We start from the raw sequence: 21,921 nt of genomic DNA on the forward strand, positions 1-21,921 counted from the left end.
AAGGCTTTTCCCATAGACCAAACTAACTGATCTTTGCGTGACCTCCTACCTTTCTTGCTTAATCTGAATCAGATGATGGGGAAAAGCCTAAGTAGAGCCAACTGGAGAAGAAAAATGTCCCGTGTGCTCTCACAGGCCCAAGAGAGCTAGCTACACCGACCCTTTAAAAGAGACAGGTTTTCTGGATCTTCATAGGTTGTAATCGTGTTAGAATATCAATCTGAATTTTCCCACTGAATTTCTCCAATAGTTTTCTTATTTTCAAGTCCACTAAACAAAAACAGAATAAAATACTGGCCATTTCAGCAGGCACCTGGAATATGACTTAGTTAAAGCGAAGAACAAACTCAGGACTTGTCTCTTCCCTACTTTTCGCAGTAGGGAAGCCAAGAATGGGCTCTGGGGCCAACAAGAGGTTCTAGTCACTTTTTGGCAAAAAAAAATCTATTAGGTAGAAAAAAATTAATGGTATAGTAAAATTAAGAGCAGAAAACCAACATTGTGTCAGTGTTGTCATATCTGCATTTGGGATGTATTTCAACTAGTTAGAACTGCTTAAAGAGGACACATGATCACAGAGTTCTGTCCTGGGACCTCTTCTTATTTTATATTATTTCTCTTAGTAATCTCATGAGCTTCCTTGTGTTCAATTATCATCTCTGTTGAGATGATTCCAGACTTAAACTTCTCTGCTCACTTCCAGTCTCACATCTCCAACTCTCTAGGTCAGCTTGAACTGGATTGTCCCACACATCTTAAATTCAAAATGTCCAAAACGTAGCTATCTTTTGCACCAAATTCTCTTTCAAACTTTCTTATTACTGTTGAGGGGACAACCATATTCCCCATCATTCAAACTCACAACTTTGGTGTTATTTGGCATTCAAGGTCCTTTATAACCTTTCCAGTCCTCTTACACAACCTGCTCCCTACTATTTCCTATTTATCCTTACTTGTATGTAATTACGAGCAGGGATTGTCTTTTACCATTTTTTAACCCCAGGGCTTAGCACCGTGTCTGGCATGAGTAGGTGCTTAATAAATGGTGACTGATTGGTTGACTGACTGACATGATCCCATGTGAATGCCTTATTTTTAGAAACGTTCAAAGCCTAAGTACCCAAAATGATACCAGAGAAGAGGAAGATGCAAGATGGAGTGCTAAGTTAAGGACTCCACGACATTGGTGAATTTTCAGAAGCAGGAATGATGAGACACTGCAAGCCCCTCATGGAGCAGTATGAAAGGGGATGGGAAGCCTTAAGCCTGAGCCACAACAGCAGACAGAGGAAATGGCAAAAACAATGCTAAAAAATATCACGAGCAGTATTACTGGGGGTGAGAACAGCGCTAAGATCACAATGCTTGTTAATTGCCTTTTTCTTTCAAGAAAACAAATCTTAGGGCTTTCACCTAAAGTTCACTTTCCTGGGCTAACCAACAAAAATGGGGTTAGAACTTGCTGTACCTGATAAGAAGGAGCCTGTCCTTTTCTGATGGATGATCATCCAGCCACTGGGAGTATCTTGCATGGGACCACTCTGCTCTCTAAAGCAACGAGACACAAATGGACACCAATCAGAGAAAATAAATGCAAACACAACAGCAATATCAGTTGATACCAATTCCCCATTTCCTTGGGATTCCTAAGGTGCGATTTGCTCCCAAGCATTTGCCTCATAGCAGAAATCGTGAGGAATACATGAAGACCGCTCAGACAGGGCATACTTAGTATAATTGTTGGTATCCTCTTTGACTACTAAAATGCTTCCTGGAATTCCAGTCCAATCTAATACAGATCATGTTAGCCACTCGGTGAGGCACACTGGTGTCACGAAGAGGGCTGGCCTGGAGTTTGAAAGGCATGGCTCCGAGCTCTGTCGCCAAGACACACACAGACCTTTCACTTCTCAGCTCGCCAGGCAACGCTCTTAGATTCTAAGTGGCTGAGCAGTTGCCATCCTGAAATGGTACTGAGAGCCTCCTCCTTGGTTGTTCCCTTAAACTGAGGACATTCCAGATCCAGGCCAAAATGGGAAGTGCCGAGGATGGGAAAGAATAGAAACCAACAGATCCATCCTTGCCTTCAAGGAGTTGACAGTCTACTGGAGAGACACAACAGGAAGGAGAAGTATGTACACTCGCTCCATGGAGGCGGCTCTGAGATTAGCTTGGAAGGGCGCCGGGGGTTCTGTGGGGGAGGTGGGGGAAGGTGTGAGGAAGGAGCACGCTTCGGGCATGGGGAATAGCTTTGCAAGGGCATGGAGGCAGGAGATGAAGTGCCAAGATTAGAGAAGGGCAAGGAGAGTTTGGCTGGAGTGTGTGAAGGAGACTATGGAGTAAGAACGCCAGTAATTACCAGTTCATGGGTGTGTCAGCAAAAGTAATTAAGAAGGTTGTATTAGCATTGCATTATTCATCACTAGCATTTAAAAGGCCAATCTTGGCTTTTTTTTTTTTTAAAGAGACTTTGAGTGAAGTGGTGTCCTCTAATCTTTACTTCTCCAAGGCTAGAAAATAACAGACTTTGGCACATGAGATGGGTAAGATCAACCAGCTCTGTTGTCTTATGCCTTCAAAACAGCCAAACCTAAATGGGAGAGACGCATGACAGAAAGATGGCTTTAAATTATTACCTGGAAAGGAGATTTCAACTCGGCTGGAGCTCTTGTAAATAAGAAATGAATAATAATGCTGAATGGAATAATATCCCCCAGGGCTGGGCTATTGGCTACATGTTCGCTTGTCTGAAAGAGCAGAGGTCTGAAAGAAGGAAGAACAAACATGATTTTGCACTGCCAAAAGAAGTTATTTAGAAAGTATAAAGCATTCTCTTTTAATAATAACATTCCTGCTGGGCTTCTCTAATAAAGAAACATAATAACAAGTTAATGAAAGACATGGAAGCTTTGCATTTCAGCAGGTAACACGATTTAATTGTTCCCTCAATCCTTTCCTTGATGCTTTCTCTGCTTGCCTCATGGTTTCAATTTAGCTCCATGAAATGCTATGAACCAGCATTACTAGAACTCTCTGCACCATACCTATGGCAGCTCTGCCCCACAGCTGACTCACTGTAAAAAATGAAATCTTTTGATTTGCTTTCTTGGCTTCCTGGATCGCTTAGTCACACTGGCTATTCTTTTGGCAAGGCCAAGCTTGCTACACAGGTCACTGCTTTTATTGTCAATAGAGCCATGGAAAGCAAGGCTGGATTTTGATTCTGTCTCTTGTGCGTCACCAATATAATTACCCATTAATGTCTAATTGCAGAATCTTTATTTCTGGTACTTGATTTAAGAGGCAGAAAGAACACAGCTTGATTCCCAATCTTTCTCCCTTTTCCTCGACCCCCACAATACACACATTCCAGGTGGAATTTGAAGTGTTAGCAGTTAAAAAATAAATCTTCATTTGACTTGTAAACAAAAGGGAACTGATTAAGACACTGCTGAGATGTCAAGAGCATAAATTCCAGACATCACAAAATTACTCTTGGAAAATTTCATTCTGGAAAATGATTTTGCAGTCTGTAGTATGAATGCTTCCCATTAGCAGAAAAAAAGCCCATTTATGGTAGGGAATATTTAAGATTAAAATAATTTATGGCTAAGTTCTTTCAAATATTTGTTAGAGTTGGCCCCAACATCCAATGAAGAGAGGAAAAAGTATCTTTTGAAATGTCTGACATCGTGAGCATACAAGAAATTATGAAGTGAGTTCTTTTGAACAACCTCTATTTTCTTAAAACTTTTACCCCTTTTCGCTACTATGCACAGAGAAGGCACAGAGGTATCAGCATAGCACCAAAGGTAAACAATCTCTGTGATGATATACGAAATATTATTAAGACTTAATGGATAAGAGCAAATGATTTCCTTATTAACCAGGATGCTTCCAATGATGCTAAGTGACTCAGGGAAGACATTAACCTCTAAAGATATCATGCTTCTTTAAAAAAAAAAAAGAGAGAGAGAGATTATAATGTGAATCTCTAGAATTTGGGACTCGGAAACTGGACTCTTCAGGTAAACAGTTGCTGTGAATTTTAGGTTCAGACGACACACTAAGGAGGGACAGGAGTGTTAGCCGGTCTCCTCTATGATTTAGAGCTTTCTTAGGGCCTCTTTGTCTTTCCCACCTTGGTCTGGACAAGCACCCTGGAGCTGAGTTAGGGCATGAATGATTTCTCTAGAAGGGTGGAAGGGGAGAACTTTGGCTCTTTTCCTTAGCCAGTCGTTTCTCCCTGATTATTATTCTGTACCATCTTGTTCTATTTTGACTATCATTTGAAGCCTGCCCGACTATATGAACAGCTGAAAAACCGATAGGTGTGACTCAAGTGGAATCAACACAGGGTCCTTGGTTGCTCAGTAACAATGAAGGCTAGGAAGTCACAGAAAAGAAAAATATATTTGATGTCTCATAAGAGCAAAAACTAGAGGAATGAAAAGAACAAAATACTTTTCTTCTGCTTTTTGGGGACTTAAGGAAAGGATATTAGAATTCCAGATAGAATCATCATCATTTTTAATGCTGGTTCCCCCCCAAACCTTTCATCCTATTCTCCCTCCCCCCTACTTTGTTAATTCCTATTTGTTGTCTTTATTGGCACCAGTCTTTCTCCCACCCTTCTGTTGGAGCATATCCCTAATGGCGCAGTACTGCCTTCCCCTCAAAGCCTTAATTGCTCTGTCGTCAGATCATCATAGGACCTGGGAAAGCTGAAAGCTCTTTCCAAGCCTTAAATAGATCAGAGTGTTGACATCACTCAGAAGTAGGGTTAGGCTCTTGTCTGACTGGGCACAAGGACGCACTGCAGTAATAATGAGTAACAATAAAGGCTTGCTTCTCGAATCCTGTGAAGATGAAGCCCTGCGCTGCGCAGGCATGGCAATGACGGTGATGGGATCCAGAGACACCATGTTGTGGTCTCTCTGGAGGGAAGGAGAAAGATGGGGAGGATGAGGACCCTTGTGTTTCCGGTGTTGGTCCCAGGAGCAGGTCACACAGGAGAAGCAGGATCCCCAAATCTGAAAGGGACTTCAGAGACCACCTGGTCCAACTGCTATCCCAGAATCCTTCTGACAACATTCCCAACCAGGCAACGGATTAGTTAACAAATATTCATTCATTCAATGTCTTTTCGGTATCAGCCCCAGACCAACAACTGGGTCTATACAAATACAATGAGGAGAACTCTCTCCTCTCACCCTAAAGGAGGCAGATAGACACAGACCCACGCACACAGCTCTGTCTCTGTAGCCATATACGCCGTGCCATACCCAGGACAACCATGCTGGCTCGGCTGACTCACTGTTAGGAATGGGATCTTTTAGTCACTTTCTTGGCTTCCTCCATAGCTGAGTCATGGTGACTGTTGTTTTGGCAAGGCCAAGCTGACGATGCAGGCCGCTTCCTGCAAGGTCAATGGAGTCACGGACAGTAATGCTGGACTTGGCTCTCTGTCTGTCCCTTTTTCTCTCCTTTACACACACACACACACACACACACACACACACACACACACGAGATGATTTTATTAGTAGAAATGACATTAAAGAAGAGGCATTAGCATCGGCTTTGGCACAAAACCTTCAGGATGACGGGACATTTCTTTCCGATTGCAATTGGACCTCTCATTGATGTTGTCTCCCTCATTAGAAGGTGAGCTCCTTGAGAGCTGGGACTCTTGTTTCTACTCGTATGCCCAGGCCTTAGCACAGGGCTTTCTATGTATGTAGTGAGTGGTTGGAGTAGAGAATACAAGGCAGTAACATACAAGGAGGGCGGGGAGCGAGGCTGCGGCAGGCTCTGGAGGGTTTTCCAAGTTAAACAGAGAAGTTTATTTAGTGGGGGAGGGACGCAGTAGGATATGGGCCAGAGGAAAGGCCCCGCCTGAGGCCTACCTGAGAGGACGCAGCTGCGACAACCTAAGGGCAGAGCGATCGGCAGAGCCTCGGGATGGCCTCAGCTCCGTGTCGCACACAACACACTGATTTGGGCTGCTATAGTTTGTGGAGATCTAGTTCAGTGAACTTCATGAAGGATCTCCCCAGGGCGAGCACAGAGTGGAGGAAAGAACTGGGCTTCGGAGTCAGAGGCCAGGTTTGCATCTTGGCTCTGCCATTTACTAGCCGTGGGGCTACACTTCCTCATCTACAAAACAAGGAGGTTATACAAGACGCACCTCAAGGGCTCCTTCAATTGTCTCTGAACACATGGCTGCTTGCTTCTTGGCCTTTGGGGCCCAGATAGAAGGGAAGGGGATGGTGGAGGGAGGAACAGAGCCGGGGTGATTGGTGCTCTGCATTATTCAGATCTGTCTTTAAAGGACCTCATCATACTTTGGAAAGCTATTGAAATAGCATGAGGAAAGGCTTAATTACAGTGTTAAAACAGCTGAAGCTGTCAAATGACAAGTGCCAATTCTACATAATGCATGGTTCCCATAGATTCTCAGCATGGTGTGAGTACTGACCCGGAGAAGACAGAAGTGCTCATCAGCTAGCCACGTGCAAAGAAATTTCCAAATGTAAAACCTTTTCTAGGATTTGGCAGATATGATCAAGTATCTGTGAAGACTTAAATTTCCAAAAAGATTCATTCATGGATCAAGAAGAACCAATAGTAGAAAGGGAGAACCTAAACCATGCAAAGATCATGAAGATAAGAAATGTGGACAGGTGTGTAAGGACTTGGCCAACTGTCTCACATCCAACCATGCTGATCCTTGCAGATCTAAGCAAGCCCTTTGATCACATACTGATGCCAGCTGAGTGGACTTGGAATAGTTTTATACCAGGAGAATAATACCACCCATAGATTGGAGTTTGGGGTTGTGAAGGGGAGCCTATTCTATGGAACTTAATTCCAAGGATGAATAGAGAGCAACTGACTGGCCTATTCATGAAATCTGACAACTGTGAATTTAAGGTGTAACCTGAGAATTGTAGCAGGAAAAATAAATTTCCCCATCTTGTGGACATTTCTATTTAATCGTCTGAATTCAGTGGATGCAAATTTTATTGAATGAAGGCAATATGTCTTGCTTCAGTTGACCTTGGGTGACCGGTAAGGGGGTAATTGTTTAAAAAAAAGGCTGAGAGAACTGACAAAGGCAAAAAACTGGGGGTATAACACTAGGGAACTCTAGGTGCTTTCCTTAGAAGGCACAATACTTTTGAGACAATATCAGAATCCAGTCCATCTAATGGAGTATTGTACCAGACCATAACTGGCTAACTTGAGATAGAAGAAAGGAGTTGATGTTAGCCAAGACATACTACTCCATATCAACTAAAGCAATTCAAGATGATTTGGGATCCTTAAGCCAAGAGACAACTCTGAAACTTGTAGGAGATAAATTCTAAAGGCATACGATGGTAGCAGATGTCTGTAAGAAATGCCCATTGTTTGCGTAATGGAAATAAAGGAAAATGGCAAATTTGGAGCTTGTGTATACGAACTTTTTATCTTTGGAAGAGAAAGAGTATTAGTAGCATCTTGATTTAGACAGATAATTTTAACTGTGATATATTAAATATATCCAATCAGCAAACAGAAATATTTTGTAGTTGCCAAGGTGTAAGAGAAGAATTTCTTGATATACGGCTCTCCTTGCCTCAGGATTTTATGTGGCTTACATACTTGAGCAGAAAAAGCACTGGGGTCAACATGTGTCATGTCTCATATATGACTGTAATACCAAGAATAATGCCATAGACTTTCTGCCAGATTAGCTTAATGTTTGGATGCATCAGAATCACAGATTTGTGTTTTGGATACTCAGAAGACTGAGATGATATGGGTGCTAAAACTAGTACATTTTTAGAATTGAGAGATTAATTGAAGAGTGTCTATTTTATAGCTTCTCCTCAGTTCAATAAAGTTCATGAAGGAAGATATAATGGAAAGATATTTGAGTTCATTATTAGGAACAATGACCAGGAATAGTATTATTAAAAAATCATTACCTGCCAAAACAAACCCTGGAACTATATGAACAAAACTATAAAACACTTTTTTAGACAAATAAAATCATATCGAAGTAACTGGAGAAATGTCAATTGTTCATGAATGGGCAGAGCCAATATAATTAAAATGAAATCCCCGCCTAAACTAATCTACTTATTCAATCTCATCCCAATCAAACTGATATTAAAATGTCAAGAATATCAAAAGAATTAATGAAAAATGTGAAGAAAAAGGTTTAGCAGCACCAATTTTTTTTTTATATTAAAACCCTTACCTTCAGTCTTGGAGTCAATACTGTGTATATTGGCTCCAAGGCAGAAGAGTGGTAAGGGCTAGGCAATGGGGGTCAAGTGACTTGCCCAGGGTCACACAGCTGGGAAGTGTCTGAGGCCAGATTTGAACCTAGGACCTCCCGTCTCTGGTCTGGCTCTCAATCCACTGAGCTACCCACTACCCCCGCAGCACCAAATTTTAAAGTGTCTTATAAAGCAATAATTATCAAAACTATCTGTTACTGACTAGGAAATAGAAATGAAGATCACTGGAATAGAACAGACATACAACCAATAATCAAAATTGCTGGGACAACTGGACTGTAGTATGGTAGAAACTAGGTATAGACCAATTCACAAAGATCAAAATGGACACAAGATCCAGACATAAAAGGAGATATCATAAGCAAATTAGAAAACAGGGAATATTTTTGATTTATGGATAGGAGAGGAATTCACAAATAAACAGGGATAGAGAGAAATGGATAATTTTGAGTACATTAAATTGAAAAGATTTTGTACAAATAAAACAAATTTTGCCAAGATTAGAAGAAAATCAGAAAACTAGAAAAAAATGTCATAGATGATCTCTCAGATAGAGGTCTCCTATCTAAAATATAGAGGAAACCTTGTCATGGTTATGGGAATAAGAGCCATTCCCAATTAATAAATGGGTAAAAGATATGACCAGTTTTCAAATGAAGAAATCCAAGCTGGGTGGAGTCAAGATGGAGCTTAGAGACAGCAACAGTTCAGACCTCTGCAAACCCTCACTGAATCAAAAGCACAATGCTTCAAGGGAACTGAAAACCAAATCTAACAACAGGACAGAGCTAGGGAACCTTCCTACTAGACCCAACGTAGAAGGTAGGGCCCCCCCCCTCCCCCCAAGCCTGAACTCTAGAACACACCGGTTTAAGAGGAAGGAAGAAGGTAGGTCCCAGGACCCCTCCCCCACCTACAGTGCTAAGCTTCTAGTGGTGGCTGGAATCTCTAGGCAGGCAAGGGCACTAGTCTGGATGGAAAACCTTGCCAGCAAAGCTGTGCCAAGCTCAGGGCTTAGAACATGGGTGGTGTAGAAGCAGCTGGAGGAGAAGCTCAGAGCAGGCAGCCCAGTCATACCTGAAACGCTCCCTCCCCCCCCCCCCCCATTTCAGGAGGTTTTGGCCTCAGGGCACGGTGAGATTTGCAGATCAATTCCACCCTGGCTCAATCTCATCAATAAGGGCAGATAAGAAGCCTTCAGAGGACAGGGAAGCTCAAGCTCCAACATCCCTTGCCCACAGTCTGATCTGAAAGCCTTGCTGACTGAGCTGCAAGGGCAAAGTATGCAACAAACTACAGGCAACAACCTTGACAAGAGGGCAGGAAGCCCAGCTCCTTTTTGCTTCTACTGTCAACCAGGGAAGATCAGACTACCTGATCAAACAGCAGAACAGATAAGAAGCCCTTTCAGGACAGAATAGCCCAAACTTACAGATCCAGCACAAAATGAGAAGAGAAAGATTACAGGCAACTACATGGGGGAAAGAAGGGGAAAATATGAGTGAATAACAGAAAAAGAAAAAAGAAATTATAATTGACAGCTTCTATCTAGGCAATGAACAAAGAGCAAATGAAAAAGAGGAGGATCAAAGAACACCAAGAAAAAACACAGAAACTCCAGTGAATCTGGCACCAGGCTTTGGAAGAACTCAAAATACAATTAAAAAAACAATTAAGAGAGACTTCTGGGTAAGCATGGCTGCAGTCTAGACTCGGGATGCTTCCTCTCCTCAGCACCCACCGATATAGACTACCTCAAAAGACCAAAAAACCTAAATTCATAAGAACGAAGGAATTCTACAGTAGGGCCCAGCATAGAAGGTATGTGGGATTTGGGCATTTCCACAATACAAGGGGGTGAAAAAGCTCCCACCAAAATGAGCCAGTGCAGAAACTATATGAACACAACTACAAAACACTTTCCAAAAACGAAAACTAGATCTGAGCAATTGGAAAAAGATTAACTGCTCATGGGTAGGACGAGCTAACAAAATAAGAATGACTATCCTACCCAAACTTATTTATTTGTTTGGTGCCATACCCAGCGAACTTCCAAAAAACGTTTTTATTGAATTAGAAAAAAATAAAACAAAGTTCATTTGGAAGAATAAAAGATCAAGGATATCCAGGGAAATAATGAAAATAAATGCAAAGGAATGTGGCCTTGCAGTACCAGATCTCAAACTATACTATAAAGCAGTGGACATCAAAACAATATGGTACTGGCTAAGAGACAGAAAGTAGGATCAGTGGAAAAGACTTGGGAGAGATGATCTCAGCAAGACAGTCTATGATAAGCCCAAAGATCCCAGTTTTTGGAACAAAAATCCACTATTTGATTAAAAAAAAACTGTTGGGAAAATTAGAATACAGTGTGGGAGAGATTGGGTTTGGATCAAAATCTCACACCCTATACCAAGATAAACTCAGAATGGGTGAATGACTTGAATATAAAGAAGGAAACTATAAGTAAATTAGGTGAACACAGAATAGTATACTTCTCAGATCTCTGGGAAAGGAAAGATTTTATGACCAAGCAAGAGTAAGAAAAAAATCACAAAATGCAAAATAAATAATTTTGATTACATTAAATTAAAAAGGTTTTGTACAAACAAAACCAATACAACCAAAATTAGAAGGGAAGCAACAAATTGGGAAAAAATCTTCATAACAAAAACCTCTGACAAAGGTCTAATTACTCAAATTTGTAAAGAGCTAAATTAATTGTACAAAAAAATCAAGCCATTCCCCAATTGATAAATGGGCAAGGGACATGAATAGGCAATTTTCAGATAAAGAAAATCAAAACTATTAATAAGCTCATGAAAAGTGTTCTAAATCTCATATAGAGATGCAAAACAAAACACCTCTGAGGTATCACCTCATACCTAGCAGATTGGCTAACATGACAGCAAAGGAAAGTAAGGAATGTTGGAGGGGATGTGGCAAAGTCGGGACATTAATGCATTGCTGGTGGAGTTGTGAACTGATCCAACCATTCTGGAGGGCAATTTGGAACTATGCCCAAAGGGCGCTAAAAGACTGTCTTGGATCCAGACATAGAACTGCTGGGTTTGTACCCAACGAGATAATAAGGAAAGACTTGGACAAGAATATTCATAGCTAGGGGAGGGAGGGAAATAATGTGATTATTGTAACCAAGGAATAATGTTCTATGTTGACTAAATAAATTAATTCAAACTAAAAAAAGAATATTCATAGCTGTGATCTTTGTGGTGGCAAAAAATTGAAAAATGAGGGGATGCCCTCCAATTGGGAAATGGTTGAACAAATTGTGGTATCTGTTGGTGATGGAATACTATTGTGCCCAAAGGAATAACGAACTGGAGGAATTCCATGTGACTTGGAACAACGTCCAGGTATTGATGTAGAGTGAAAGAAGCAGAACCAGGAGAACATTATACAGAGAGACTGATACACTGTGGTACAATCGAATGTAATGGACTTCTCCATTAGTGGCAATGCTGTGATCCAGAACAATTTGGAGGGATCTATGAGAAAGAGGAATCCATATTCAGAGGAAAAACTGGGGGAGTAGAAGCACAGAAGTTGTTTAACTGTTTGATCACCTGGTAGACTCTAAATTATCACCCTAGTGCAAACATAAACAACATGGAAATAGGTTTTGATCAAGCACACATGTAAAACCCAGTGGAATTGCACATGGGCAATGGGAAGTGGTGAGAAGGGAGGGAAAGAATATGATTCTTGTAACCAAAGAAAAGTGTTCTAAATTGACTAATTAAATAAAACTTAAAAAAAATCAAAGTCATATTTGTATATGAAAAAAAATGCTCCAAAGTATTACTGATTTAGGAAATGCAAACCAAAACAATTCTCAGGATTATCTCACACCCATTAAATTGAGTAAAATGACAAATATTGGAGGGGTCATGGAAAAATGGAGACTAATACAATGTTGATGGAACTGCGAATTGATTCTACTATTTTGGAGAGCAATTTGGAATTATGCCCAGTTATAAAAATATATAAACCCTTTGAAGCTTGGTCTGTTTCCCAAAGAGATCAGGGTACAAGGAAAAGAACCCACATGTTCCAAAATATTTATAGCAGTTCTCTTTATGGTGAAAAAGAATTGGAAATCAAGAGGATGTCCACCAAATGGGGAATAGCTAAACAAATTGTGGTATATATTTGTTTTAGTTTTATTTTTTTTTAAACCCATATGTTCCGTCTTAGAAACAATACTATGTATTGGTTCCAAGCAAAAGAGAGGTAAGGGCTAGGCAATGGAGGTTAAGTAACTTGCCCAGGGTCACACACCTAGGAACTGTCTCACTAGGTAATCTGACCAAAAAATAGAGACCATTGGGACCTGGATATGCCATCATGACCACCAGCTGTTGGACTTAGTCGGACTGCTTGAGAACTGGGGTGGGGGGAAGAAGATGAAGAGACCAACAGCCAGACTCTAAGGAGGGTCTGACCCATAGTTTCTAGATGATGTCTATGGAGGGTGCTTGGATAAAGAAGTTGCATGCTGACACCCTCCGGAGCGCTAGCGGAGTCAGCTGACATCACTGGAGAGATCCACCTAGATAGGACGGGGCTAAATTCAGAGGCCACCTCTTTCCTAGAATAAGTTTAATCCCTTCTCCTCTTGACAATCCCTTTGAATGCTAGAAGAAAGTAACCTTATACTGCCCCCATTCCCGAGCCTCTAATCAAGGCTTCTTTTAGCCTTAGCTTCTTCGGCTGATCCCCAGATGGCATGTGGTCATGCTAAAATGAGGTATTAGCAGCTTTCTGAGAAAACAGAGTGTTCTGAATAGAGAGAAGATTCAATTCCAGCCTCATTACTGGTTTATTTTGCCTTAAGAGAAATATTAATGTATGTATTAGAAATTTATATAAGAAGTTTACCATCATAACACTTCACCAATATTATAGCAAAATGCCTATATTATTATAAAATTCCCTAAAAGCTAAGTACATAAATCTCCTAAGCAACAGCATTAAAACATAATAAATAATGATTATGAATATCCATCCAAAAGGGTAAAATCACACTATTTCAAACAATTTGCAAACAATTTTATAAAAAGCTTCTAATATGAATGATAATAAAAAAATGTGGAGGAGGGAATACATTTACCAATAGAATGTGCATACATGGCCAATGAATAGGGATAACAAATAGCATATTTTAGCTGCTAGAACTCACCGGAAAGATCTGAGTAAGCGGTAGGACTTCCCTAGGTCGGATACCCGTCTACAAAGTGGAGCCACAGCCAATTCCATCTGTAACAGCAAAAGACATTTCTCAACTTTTTGCCCTAGACTGATAAAGGAGTCAAGAAAAACAGGGATGGGGACCCTCTAGGGCTGCACCTGACTCTCCACTGACTTCATCTGACCTCCATGGTGAAAGCTGCATAGGACACTGAGCCAGTAGGCCAATGTTCAAATCATAGCTTGGTCCCTTACTAATGAGTCTTTGGAGAGGTCTTGTACCCTCTCTGGGCTTCTTTTATCTTTTTTTGGGAAACGAAGGGGCTAAGATAAATGACTTTTAGTATCTCTTCCACCTTTAAAATTCTATGAACTGTTAACTAATCCAATTTGTGCCTGCTGTTGTGAAAATGCAATAGGAAATTCAAAGGTTGCTAGGTGTTACATCCTGTAAGGCCACAAGACCATAATTCTAATCCATAAAGTAATTCCTCTTTGAAGAAATCCAAGCTATCATTTGCCATATAAAAAGATGCTCTAAATCACCAATACTCAGAAAAATGTAGATTATTCTGAGGTACCACCTGACATTCATTAGACTGGCAAAATTGGCCAAAAAAGAAAATGACAAATGTTGGAGGGATTATGGGAAAGTAGGTACATTAATGCACTATGGGCAAAACTGTGTGAACTGGTCCAGCCATTCTAGAAAGCAATTTGGAATGAGGTCCCAAAAGCTACTAAAGGTGCCTGCTCTCTAGCCCAGATACCACTAATGGGTCAATACCTTCAAGAAATTAAAGCTAGAAAGAAAATAAAGAAAATTAAATAAAAGACAGATATGCACAAGAGTATTTATAATTTATAATATTTATAATATAATAAACAATTTATAATAAATAATTGTGGATGGTAAAGAAACTGTAGGGTGCCCTTTAATTGTGGAATAGCTGAGCAAGTTATGGTATATAAAAGTGAGAGACTACTATTGTGCTAGAAGAAATTATGAAAGGGATACTTTCAGGGAGACCTGGATGAGCTGATACAAAGTGAAAAGAGCAGATCCAGGAGAACAATTTATATATTAATAGCAATAATGAAAAAACAAACAACTTTGAATAACTTAGAAATGCTATCATTTTTTTTTTGAAATCTTTACCTTCTGTCTTAGAATTAATACTGTGTAATGGTTCCAAGGCAGAAGAGTAGTAAGGGCTAGGCAATGGGGGTTAAGTGACTTGCCCAGGGTCACTCAGCTAGGAAATGTCTGAAGCCAAATTTGAACCTAGGACCTCCTGTCTCTAGGTCTGGCTCTCAAGCTACTGAGCCACCCAGTTGCCCCAAACAATCATTTCCCCTCATTGTTGCAGTCTGGTAGCTTCAGCATGGATAACTAAAAACTCTCCAGCTCCACATCCTCCAAGTCCAGATGACACCCTGAATATAGTTGGAGGAATGATTTCATTTTTAATTAATCAAGCACCAGGAATGGTAAAGTGTGTGTGTGTGTGTGTGTGAGAAGACAGAATACTCTGAAGAAAATATGTGCCAGGAAAAAAAAAGCAGAATAAAAAGTAAACAACAAAATCGAAGGAAATTCAAAGTGTAAGGTCTTTTGCTAATTACAACAAAATAGCTGTGAGCCAATTTTGTATTTGAGACAGAGTAGCCAACAGGCAAATCTCAGTGGTGTCCTTAACTCATTCCTTGGGGGAATTGGGGGAGGGTGTGGAAGAGGAAGGAAGCTTTAGGTGAGGGGATTTCTTGTCATTTGGTTTGTAGGTTTTATGTCCCAGCGGACATCTTGGTGATTGTCTGGGTCTCATCTCATGGTTCCGTTTCAGTAATCTCAAAATAAGATGAATTATACCCCTTTATATGGGAAGGGTGCAGGTATACATGATGAAATTATATAACACACTTACCATGAAATAGTTTATAAATCATTTTTTTCCCAAATACCCTGAAGGATTTAGGTATCTTCAAAGATTAAACTACAGATCATTTTCCTCAGTCCTTTTGCAGGGCTGAATGTTAAAAAACAATGTTAGCAAAGGAACAAATTACTGTGTGAGAAGATTTGAGCTCAAAGGACTGTGAAATTTATGATGATGTATAAAAAATCTATACCAAACAACAATTTCAAAATGTTACATCTTTTTTAGAAAAAATTTTCATCCATAAAAAAAAGCTTTAGGGTATATAAAAATCATTATCTTCTCTGGCGGAGTTCCATTAAAAATAAAGGAACCTATTTCCAATGGAGAGTAGAAACCCGTAGAGAGGGTGTGCTTTTGCTATTGGCTGAGGGGCCCAAAATGGAAAGTGTACCAGCTTCCCCTCATCCCCCTGAATGCACAAGCTGCAGACACAGCGGACTCATGACCAAGAAGATTGCCAACCACCACAGCCATCTTGTTGACCGCAGGGCATCGCTGGGTGCTGCCTGGGCAGACCTGCCTGACACTGTGCTGAAGAGAAAAAGGCGACTGGAATTAGAACAGAACCCGTGACTGTTTTGTTTCCTTGCCTAAATGTGTATATACAGGCACTCAGTGAGATAGAGGCAACCACATATTTAAAGGGCACCAGAAAAACTATAAATAGAAACTGCTCCCAATGCCAGAGAATAAACAATTGGGAAGCCAGCTGCCGCGGCTCATGGTTTTCTAGGGGGAGGAAAGAAACGGCAGGAGCCTCCAGAAGCGATTCTGGATGGAGCCCCCCAGAACCCCCCAGGGGCCCAGGCCAGCGAGAGCCACAGGAGGGAAGAGCTTGGAAAAGAGAAGGCCGGGCGGCTCCCTAATCCTCGAAGGGACGGTGCCTCATGCCTGTGGCCTGGGCCTTACATAAGGGAGGGCAGGGACTTTGGCAGAGTATCTGGGGAGCATTCGAGAACATCAGAGCCGTAGCTAACTAAGGACGCACTTCTTGTTCACTCCTGAACTCTCTTCAAGGCACGGACATGTGTATATACACCCACTCATACACGTGCTCTGCAGCACTCATGGATGGGGTATCCATAGAGCTACACACACATCGATCTCTCCTGCTCGTCAGAACCAGCCTGTGAGGCAGGCAGGGCCTAGATGATCTCCACGACTGCTTCCAGCTCCAAATCCTATCATTTTCTAATTCACCTTTTATGGATGGGGAAGCTAAGGCAGCCTCAGAGAGGTCATTAGGGTCCCACAGCCAGTGACTAGAAGTTTCCCACTTTCTGGTTCCTGGTCCAACAGTTTTCCTGTCATTTGTCTTTTCAGCCTGCAGAATGGTGGTTTGGGTAACGTTCAGACTTCCCAAATAAATATTTTAAAGTGAAAAGGATCCCTCTCTCCCCAGTTAGGGCTCTGAGTGCTAAAGCTGCACAGCACAGGTAGTTCACTGGCACACTTTCACAGGGCCTACTAAACAATGCAGAATAGAGTCTGTTTTCTGAATTAAAAAAAACAAAAACAAAAATAAAAAACCTGCTACAAGACAATCGGAAAAGGAAAAGAGTGCCTGAGAAGTTGGCTAATATTTGCAAAGGCTTTTTCCTAAGTCTGAACATGACTTCCATCTGTCATTCTCCTGCCCATGACCTACATGGGGCTCTGCAAGTGAATACAAATGGCAGAAGGTTTCTAAACTGGGTCACAGGGATAAACACGGGAATCTGATTAGTGATGCCATCCAGCAAGCATCCACCTAGCCTGGAACTTTGCAGCCTCACAGCTCTGCCAAAGAGCTTACAAGTACCCTCTGAGAATCAAAGAGGGACTGTGTGCAGAAAAGCAGGGGCATATTTCAGGGAATGGTGCTACCACCTGAGCAGAAAAAACTTTCAGGTAGATGATAAACAGAAGCCAAAGCCTAACTGGGCACTCACTGGTGATGGCTGTGAGCTTCATTTCATCTCACACTTTCGGGAAAGGAGCAAGGGACATTCTGGGTAAATGGGAAACTGATTCAGAAAGAAACAAGGAAAAAACAAATGCTGCCTAATCTAGTTTTTACACAAGACGTCCATCTTCCTTCCCACCAGAGAGCTCAGCATTTCAGGGAGTTCGGGAATGTGGCTGGAGTATGGTGGAGACAGTTGAGGGCAATCATCTCCATCTTCAAATCTCCTAAAGAAGTGAAGTCCTGGTCCCCCACCCTTCCCCACAAACCAAACTGACCCCTTCCTCCCTCTCCTAGGGCACTTTGACTTCAGCCAGCTCTTGCCTCCTGGATACCACTCTAATTGGACCTGAAGTGCAGCCTCCAGCAAAGGGAAGGCAAGAACCAGCTGGAGAAGAATGCATCTGAGCTGGTGGGGGAGGGAGCCCAGAGGAGAGAAAATTAGAAAGAAAAAATAAATGAAAATATAGGGGACAAGTGAAGGGAAGAAGGACAATAAGGAACAATTCAGGGCACAGCTTAGTGTACTTGTAGCCCCTGATTAAGTGGTCCCTGGACACATGGGTGTATTTTTATTTTAGTGGGCACTCTGTTTGGACACTAATCAAACACCACACAAACAAATTTTCTAAACCTGATGTCTGGTTCCAATACTACAGAGAGAAAGGAACAGGTGCCTATTTATAAAAGAGATAAAATAATTTTATCATTTTTTATTTATAATTTATAGTCTATAAAGGAAAGATATCAAAAAGTATTTTAAAGGCAATAAGAGACACTTATGTGTCAATCAAAAGGCAATATTTCATTTCAATTTGATGCCTGGGCTACAGAATCCTACTTTCTAAAGTAAATCTATTTTCTGTGGTACAGTGGCCTCAGGCTTATCATCATTTTAGAGGTGCAACTGGTAAATTGCTGGGCAAAATTAATATGTAAGGAAACCAGGCACCCTGAAAATTAGGCTCTGGGTTGCCTCTCTTTTTGTAAATCATATGCAGAGGAGGGCTGAATTTGAAAATCATTCCTGCACAAGCATTCAGTGCCTCACCTTCTTGCTATAGGAATAACAAAATAATACATGCACTCATATGCACTTGAGAATAAACCCTAAAATTAACATTTATGTTTCTTCATAAGCAGGGAGAAACTGGCAAATCATTGTGAATAAGCCATGTGAATAATTACTTAGACTAGTAACGGTAACAGCTTTTAAAGACTTAAAGATGAGTTTACCATGGCACAGATTTTAATAAAAATCTTTACTGACTATAATTTTTTTTTTTACCAGTCAGGTCAGGGGTGTTGACTGTTTGTCCCTCTTACTACTACAGTTTTGTTGAATCTTTTGCAGTTTTTAAAAGGCAATTTCCTAGTGAACTTATTCTTATTTTGTCTTCTCCCCTATATATCATGTAATTATTTCAAGACTGGTCACCAAAAAGAGATCTATTATACCTCCGATGTTTTCCACATTAGAAATGGGCAGAGATTGAATACTCTGGTACTGAATTTATCTGACCTCCTGTTTATTCATCTTGAATGGACTAAAAATGATATCATCATGATGAGCAGCCCCTGAGATTCAAAGACACATGAGAGTTCTTTGTACTTGCATGACAACAAGCAGTCTCTTCCCTTCCCACTGTGTTCAGTTAAAGTGTATTTTCTAGCCATCTACATCAATCAATCAGTTCTAGTATTGTGAGGCATTAAAGAAACAAAAACAACCACTATGCTATGTAGAAGAGAAAATGAGGGTCTTAAGATGTATGCACAACATAACCCTAAAGTTTAACCCTAAAATATAAAAGATGACAATTTACAAAATGCAAAGTTAAAAACCTATCTGGCACAAGAATGGTTTCAGTTTTTTTAAACAATTAGATTTCCATAATCTTAATTTTTATTAGGTTGCAAAGCTCTAAAACATCTAAGAATGCAATAATCTTAGCTCTTAATGAAAAATATTAAGATAAAGACAGAACACTTAGGCTTAAATGAACTGTTTTCAAATTCAAATTTTAAAAAATCAGTCTTGTTTCATTTACCTGGGCAAAATCAGCAGCAAGTCGCATTTTCCCACCTTCACCAAGTGGTCTTAAGAGACTGGCATTACGAACAAAAAGTTTGATTGCTCTCTGGGCAATGGCTTCTGTGTTGTCAAAGACAAACTCTGAACATTCAAAGTGTCTAAAGTAGTCATTCATCACTCTGGCAATAAAACCTTGTAGCTCCTTCATGTATAGAGAGCAGGGGACATCTGGTTTTCCTGAGCTAGGTAATGATCTGCAAAATAAAGAATAACTATTTCAAGTCCTGCTGCTGATCAATTGGCAAGCATTTCATAATGATCTTAATGACCAAATAGGCATGTTAGGTGTTGTGCTAGGCACTAGGAGTACAGATTAAAAAAAAAAAGGAGGAAAGGAGAGACAAAAACCCAATTCTTAAGCACTTACTATGTGCAAAACACTATGCTAAGGATTGGGGACCCCAAAAAAGAGAGATAGTCCCGGCTCTCAAGGAGCTCACATTCTAATAAGTGGAGACAACACATGGAGGGAGTTACAAATGCAGAGCAGATGGTAATGTATCTGATTTCATGTCCTTTCCATTCATAAAAACCTTATTGGTTTCTGATGTCAAAACATTTGACAGTGCCAAGGACTCTGGGGGTGAGAATCTTCTTTTCTGGGTCTTTAGTAGCTGGGGCTGCTCAAGAAGCAGAGGCTGATGAAGGTGCAGAAGAAATGGATGGGTTTTATCTGCCTGCTGCTTGCTCCCTTGGTTTTGGGGGTGGGCTGGAGTCGAACCAATAGCCTGATGGGGATATGGGGCTATTTCTAGAACTCTTGAGTGTATCTGCCTGTTAGCGGTAATTGGCTTGTGGGTGTGAAGGGGGAATGGTCCCCTTTTCCAAAAGTGCTGTGACTGTTAAGGGGCTTACAATACAATGGAGGAGACAACAGGTGCACATATAAGTGCATGTAGAACAAATACGTAGGCAATAAATACAAGGTAATTTGAGAGAGAGGGCACTAGCAGTTGTAGGGAGCTGCAATGCTTCAGGGAGAAGGCAGTACTTCAGTTGGTCCCTGAAGGAAAGGGTGAATCCATGATTAGGTATAGGGTAAGGGCTGCATTCCAGGAATGGAGAACACAGAAATGAGGAAAAGAGCACCATCTGTGAGTAAAGGGAGTAATGGAAAACTAGGCTAGAAAGATAGGTGGGGATCAGGTTGTTAAGGGATTTAAAGAACAAACACAGGAGTTTGTATTTGGTCTTATAGGCAATAGAAAACCACTGGAGTTTACTGAACAGGGGAATGATACAGTTAAGTCTGCACTTAGTGACAATTCCTTTGGCAGCTGGGCAGAGAATGGGCTGGAATGGAGAGAGATATAAGGTAGGAGGGAGACAAGTTATTAGGAGGCAAATAGTCTCAGCAAAAGGTGATAGTATCTATGGTGGTAACTGTGAGTGGAGAGAAGGATAGGATTTAAGAGATATGTTGTAGAAGTGGCAAGATTTGGCAACAAACTGGATTGTGAGGCCAGGGAAAATGAGGAGTCAAAGATAGCAGTGAGAGTAAAAAAACCCAGGAGACAGAAAAAATGGTGGTTCTTTCAAGAGAAACAAGAAAGTTTGGAAAAGGAGAAGGTTTTGGAAAGAAAGACAATGCCCTGAACTGACATTCTCTCATTTTTTTTTTCTTCTTGTATATGATTATTTCTTTAATGACACAAATGGTCGATTTTATTACTTCCAGGAATCGAGAAAGTATAAAATACTGTCCTGGTCCAATTATTTAAAAATCTTCCTTCTGACACTAAAAAGATTATTGGAAAAAGTTATAGGACACATTTGTCTGAAGACTATTACGAATGAGAGAGACAATTATCTGTCTTGGGTGATTTAAGTGCAGTACTCACTAGATGACCTCTCAAGGTAACTCCAGCTATATAATTTTCAATCCCAACATTCTACTGGTAAGAAAATGCATCAATAATGGATAGTGGAATGGCATTTTACACACTTTGCCAAGCAAATATTGCCTATCCCAAATAAGTTTTTGGCAAAAATAGCTCAGCTTTTCTACTAACCTCTTCTGTCTAGTAGAATTCTGACTATGGAATTACTGAAATAACAACACATTCATGGAATATGCTTTTCCCCTCCAGACGCAGAGGAGTATGATTAACCCTTAATTTGGATCAACAGATAAGTCATGGCAATAATGAATGTTTCTCAATTTTTGGTATGGTGATGGACTAGAGATATAGCATGAGACAATTTCAGACATGGCTGAGGTGTAGATTTGTTCTGCTTGGCAGTACTTATTTCCCACAAGGGAGGGTTTCTATTGGGTAGGGGGTTTGAGGGATAACATGGTAGATAGTGATTATGAGTGATGACAAAAAAAGGAGAAAAGAAAGAATAGTGTCAATGGAACATTAAAATACAAAAAAGAGCACAGAAGGAAGTTTAGAAGGGCACAATGACAAGCAAGACAGTTTTGTTACC

General features: G+C 40.6%; 1 protein-coding gene across 1 annotated transcript in view; it reads right to left on the minus strand.

Annotated features, from left to right (window-relative positions):
- Positions 1-21,921, minus strand: part of COG5 (component of oligomeric golgi complex 5) — a 441,109-nt gene that overhangs the window by 4,394 nt on the left and 414,794 nt on the right. The window contains exons 18-21 of the mRNA XM_007504435.2: positions 19,445-19,682; positions 13,501-13,577; positions 2,637-2,763; positions 1,469-1,548 (exon numbers count right to left, since the gene is read on the minus strand). Coding sequence (XP_007504497.2) covers positions 1,469-1,548; positions 2,637-2,763; positions 13,501-13,577; positions 19,445-19,682 — 522 coding nt within the window. The remainder of the gene's footprint in view (positions 1-1,468; positions 1,549-2,636; positions 2,764-13,500; positions 13,578-19,444; positions 19,683-21,921) is intronic.

The sequence above is a fragment of the Monodelphis domestica genome, chromosome 5 (assembly GCF_027887165.1).
Source record: "Monodelphis domestica isolate mMonDom1 chromosome 5, mMonDom1.pri, whole genome shotgun sequence".
NCBI lineage: Eukaryota > Metazoa > Chordata > Mammalia > Didelphimorphia > Didelphidae > Monodelphis > Monodelphis domestica.